This window comes from Salvia miltiorrhiza, chromosome 6 (assembly GCF_028751815.1).
Source record: "Salvia miltiorrhiza cultivar Shanhuang (shh) chromosome 6, IMPLAD_Smil_shh, whole genome shotgun sequence".
Classification (NCBI taxonomy): domain Eukaryota; kingdom Viridiplantae; phylum Streptophyta; class Magnoliopsida; order Lamiales; family Lamiaceae; genus Salvia; species Salvia miltiorrhiza.
Genome location: NC_080392.1, coordinates 29,433,886 through 29,438,875, shown reverse-complemented (window position 1 = coordinate 29,438,875; position 4,990 = coordinate 29,433,886). Strand labels below are relative to the sequence as shown.

The 4,990-nt window shown below is 45.3% G+C and overlaps 1 protein-coding gene across 1 annotated transcript; it reads right to left on the bottom strand.

Moving 5' to 3' along the window:
* Positions 1 to 2,563: 2,563 nt before the first annotated feature.
* On the bottom strand, positions 2,564 to 4,609 carry LOC130990738 (uncharacterized). Its single transcript, XM_057914966.1, has 2 exons — positions 3,617 to 4,609; positions 2,564 to 3,571 (listed from the first exon to the last, which is right to left on the bottom strand). Exons 1-2 carry the CDS (start codon positions 4,607 to 4,609, stop codon positions 2,564 to 2,566), a joined length of 2,001 nt encoding a protein of 666 aa, XP_057770949.1.
* Between the last annotated feature and the right edge of the window lie 381 nt (positions 4,610 to 4,990).

Genomic DNA, 4,990 nt, shown 5'->3' with positions numbered 1-4,990 from the left:
CTCATTGTTTGGAGCTACTGCATTGGCTTCAACCTTCCTTCCTCTAACTGATTTCTGTTGAGAACTCGCGGCAAGTGTTTCGAAGATCTCCTTGAGCTCATCAGCTGTCTTCCGGGCAATGTTGCCCCCTGCTGTACTGTCCACCATAAACTGTGCCGTCTGAATCAATCCGTCATAGAAGAACTGCATCAACATGAAGGGTGCTAACTGGTGCTGCGGGCACTGGCGGAGGAGCTCTTGGAATCTCTCCCAAGCCTCGTGGAGAGGCTCGTCAGCTCCTTGCAGGAAGTTCATTATCTGGCTCCTAATCTCCTGTGTCTTATGGTTGGGGTAGTACTTGAGCATGAACTTCTCGCACGCCTCTCCCCATGTAGTGATGGAGTTCGGCGGCAGGGACAATAACCACGTTCTCGCCCGGTCCTTGAGTGCATAAGGTAAGCACTTGAGCCTTAACTGATCCTCGGTGAGCTCCAATAGTGGGAAGGTCTGCACTTGAGTGCAGAAGTCGCGGATGAACTGTAAGGCGTCCTCGCTCGGCATTCCATGAAAGAGCAGCAGCAAGTTCGAGTCGTTAGGCTTCAGATTATAGTTCCGGACCGCCGTGGGAAGCACTATCGCTGAGGTGCTAGTGTTCCCAATAACCGGCCTGGAGAAATCTCCCATGTACTGTACGTTCCGCTCCGCCATGGCTTCTTGGTCAGGATTGGGCCGAGCTTCTTCTTCTTCTTCAGAATGCAAAGAAGGTGTATCCTCAACGGCTTCCAGGATGGGGTTGGAAGCGATTATCTCTTCACGGTTTCCTCCTCGAGACTGTGATTCCACAAGACTTCTCGAACTGGACTCGGACTCCTCCTCCAAGCTTAAAAGGACCTCACGAGGTCGGTGAATGTTGTCGTAGTAAGGTGCAAGCTTTCTCTTCAAGCTTCTACGTCCTTGCATACACAACACGAACAAACAAATCAAACGCACCGGAGGGAGAAAATAACCGAGTCAAAAGAAATAAACAAAAGTAAACACGGAAAACAATGCAACACAATCAAATGCCTAATGCCTTCCCCGGCAACGGCGCCAAAATTTGACTCATCCAAAAACACCTAACGGATGGACTCGAATTTATACGAGGTCGTCCTAGGGCGGTAAAGTGACTCAAGTCGTCTCACAAGGAAGGCTTAGCAGGGATTTAACTGTGTTACTCACAAGAAACAGGAAGGAAACCTAAACATTCTAATCGGGTAATTGGGTCTGGCACTCTCTCTCTTTAAATCTAGGCATAATTTAATAAAGCTTGTAAAATTATCTAGTGCAGAATCAACGGGAAGCATATAAATCTATCTAGGCGAGATAAAAAGGAAGCAATAGATCGAGCATAATAACTAGGGTTCTAAGCTAATTAATCTAGAAGCGATAAATAACCTAAAAACATAAAGCAATATTTATCTAGGCACATAAAGAAACAATTATCTAGGCGATGAAAACATCAAAAGCATAAATCCAATATCATTATCTAAGTGCTCGATTATCTAGGCAATGCCATAACAAGAAAGCTTGTAAAGATTAACTAATCAAAATGAAGAACTTACAATCGATTCAATCAAAACCACGATCTAGCGGAATCCACAAGTATCTAAAATGTTTCTATCTACCTAAACTAAGGGAAAAGGCATAAAATCGCAGGTGGAGGCTGCTGGAGTCGAGAGTCTCAAGAAAAACCCTAAAAATGGGTTTTTATACAAAAATTCGTAACTGCTGGATTTGGCCAGGGACGGCGGCGCCGCGGGACGGCGGCCGCCGTGGGACGGCGCCGCCGTGAGGGTGCTTCGCAGATCCTCTCCAAACATGGCACGGCCCGCGCAGTGGGGCCGCGGCCGCCGTCACGGCGGCGGCCGCCGTGAGACGGCGGCGCCGTGGACGGCGGCCGCCGTGGGATGGCGGCGGCCGTGAGCTCTGCCTCTGAAACTGCTCCAAACGATGCCAAAACGCGCGGCTGCTCCCGATTCCTGCACACAACAGTAATACCACCAAAATAACATCGAGCAAGTGAAGGATAGATCAAAAAGACATGAAGCATGCTCGAGTGCATAACAAAAAGACCCGTAAAATCATCACAGAATAGGGCTAAACAATCAACATCGATCAAAAACAAGAAGAAACCTTACACAAACAAGTTGATCAAATGAAGCTTTGCTTTATTTGATCAAAATGAAGGTCGGCCGAAGGCCAAGACCTTCTTCTGACCTGCCCAACACAATATACGAAGGTATATCAAAAACATGATAAATGTTGAACCAACAGATAATCAAAAACCAAGATAACATAAACTATGTTACCAAAAACAGGTGCTCATGCACCACAAAAAAATTCACGATGTCCACGCATCAAACACACCATCAAAGAAACAAAAACATTGTTTTGAAACAACCACTCCCAATCAAGATAAAAACTACTCCCCCTTTTTTGTTGAAGAAGGAAAAGGTAGGAGTTTTGAGAAAACTTGTTCACAGCTATCGACCCGTGCAAGCATGTCCTGTCCCATCTTGATCGTCCGATCCACCATCAACTGCACTTATCTTTTGAGCTTGAGAAGATCTTCTCTGGCCTTGATGAGTTCTGCAACGTCAAGATCAATCTCAACTTCAGAATCTCCAGCTGGTTCCTTGCCTTTACGAGATGTGGATGTTTCTTTAGTGAGATGGGCTTTGACAGAAATGATGTTGGAAACATCAAGTGCAACATCAGGAGCAGTCGCCCGATCAACATCTTCGTCTTCACCATACTTGTCGATCTCGGCTTCAACAGAGTCAGCTTCATCATCAGGCTGAGCAGACAAAGGAGGACCAGCACGTGAAGGTTCGTAGGGAAGATCTTTGACACGATCAGGAGTGAGGAGAGTTTTGGAAAGCTCAAGCAGATTCTTCTCTTCAACAAGCACAACTTCCTCTCTCTCCTTGAGTTTTTGCTGAACCAAGAGATTGTAGATGAGGCTTGGAAAGGGAAGCATACTTCCACCTGTGGATTTAAAGGCTGCACGAGAGATGTTAGCAAACACTTGCTCACCAAAGTTGAAAGCCAGAGGCTTACCAACTTTAAAGACAAATTCAGCTTGTTCCTTGGTTAGAGCAGTAGTGTTTTTGCTTGGAAGCCAGTTGTAGACTGCAATCTTGTGAAGTACAGAATATTTCCAAGACAAAGTTGAAGCAGCAAACTTCGAGGTCCAAGCCTTAAGTTTCCCTCCAGTCAACTCCCTAGTCATCTCATCATCATCGACCTCAACATCATCAGTGTTAGTGTTCGCAGTGTAACATGCTTTGTTAATGGCAGAAGGGGAGAAATCAAAGACCTTACCCCTAACAAACACTTTCCCAAACTTAACAGATTTTGGGTCAAAAGCTTCTGTCATCAGATTAACATAGAACTCCCTAACAATCTCAGCATCATAGGGAAACACATTAACAACCGTACCCCACATACCCCTATCTTGCAAAAGGATATCAAGCTTATACTTTGAAAAGAAATCCTCATCCGCACGTCTATCATTATGAAACTTCCTAGCAGCCAACACTTTGAGAGCATTCTTTGCTTCACGAGTGTAAAACCGAGTGGAGTACGACTAACTAACCTCAACCTCTGATTCAGAGGAGCTTCCAGAGCAGCTGATGCGAGGGGAGGTAGTGTGAGAGGCAGAGGATACCTTTCCGCTCTTTGAGGTGGTAGAATGTTCAACCTTTGGCTTGAGAACAGGAGGCTGTGATGTTGGACTAACATCACTGTCTTCTCGGCTAAGAAGATTGAGAGTAGACGGGATCACCCGTGTGAATTTGGACCTTGAGAACCGCCTGAGAGAGGCCATTCCAGCTTTACGTTTTCGGCTTTTCTTGTCAGGGACAAAGGTGTCAACATCAATAACATCTGTGCTTTCTTCTGGATCAACATCCTGACCAACATCAGGAATCTTTTCAGAGTCATCAACATCCATGGATGTGGGTATATCACCAGCAGCACATTCTTCTTCAGCAACAACAGAAGCTTTATCTGACCCCGGTTGTGAGGCAAGGTCAAGCAGGGCCTCTTTGGCAATTTCCCCAATTCTCTCCAAAGAGTTATCTTGAGAAGCATGCGCTGATTTATCTTTTGAAGACGGAATTGACTCTTCGCTTGGAGTAGGAAGAGGAGTTTGATGTTGAGTAACACCAAAAGCTGGATGTCCTGTGGATTTTTCTGAGGTCGCATGAACAGAAGTTTTCCCATTCGTGAGGTTTTCGTCAACTTTCGCAGAGGAACCAGGCGCCATTTTTGAAAGAACACTCTCAAGAGGAGGAACAGTGGAGATCGGCTCAGGGTTGATGGGAGTTTCTATCATTTGCAAGGAGACAGGATCAACATCAGCCCCCACAGACGATTCAGTGGTACTTCTCTTCGGAGAGCCCTTTGGAGAAGGAGCTGGAGGAAAAGTTCCTCCTAGGACTTCCACCGGAGTTTGAGAAGATGAGAGTTTGTCGGTTGATTCGGCCATCTGAGGGAGGGCGGAGAGATGTTTGGCTGCACTTTCCGGTGATCCAAAGTGTTGGATCAGACTCTTGATGAGAGAGGAAAGATCAGGATTTTTGTCCATGACTTTTGAGCTTCAAATGGAGACACTGCACAAATCTCGATAGAAGGGTTTGTGAAATGAAAGGTAATAATGAACAATCAGAACAACCCCTTTAAATACAAACGAGAAGATCCCAGCCAACATCAACCACTAAGCCACGAGATAAAATCAAATCCCATAAAAATCTCCCTCACAAAAACAAATCAAAATTCGAAAATCATATCACAAGAGACAAGGAGAGGCGGATCAAGCATCAGAGGAACAAACCCTAGAAACACAAATAACTGATAAGAACAGCAAGGAAAAAGATAAGGAGAGAGAACCAGGAAAAAAAAAGATATGCCTATAGAAACAAAACAGTAGAGCCAATGTTACTTCAAATGTTAGTCCAACATTAGAAGT

Coding starts and splice junctions, on each gene's coding strand:
- LOC130990738 (XM_057914966.1), bottom strand. CDS start 4,609: ATGGACAAAAATCCTGATCTTTCCTCTCTCATCAAGAGTCTGATCCAA. Junction 3,572..3,616: donor CCTCTGAATCAGAGGTTGAG/GTTAGTTAGTCG, acceptor CGTGAAGCAAAG/AATGCTCTCAAAGTGTTGGC.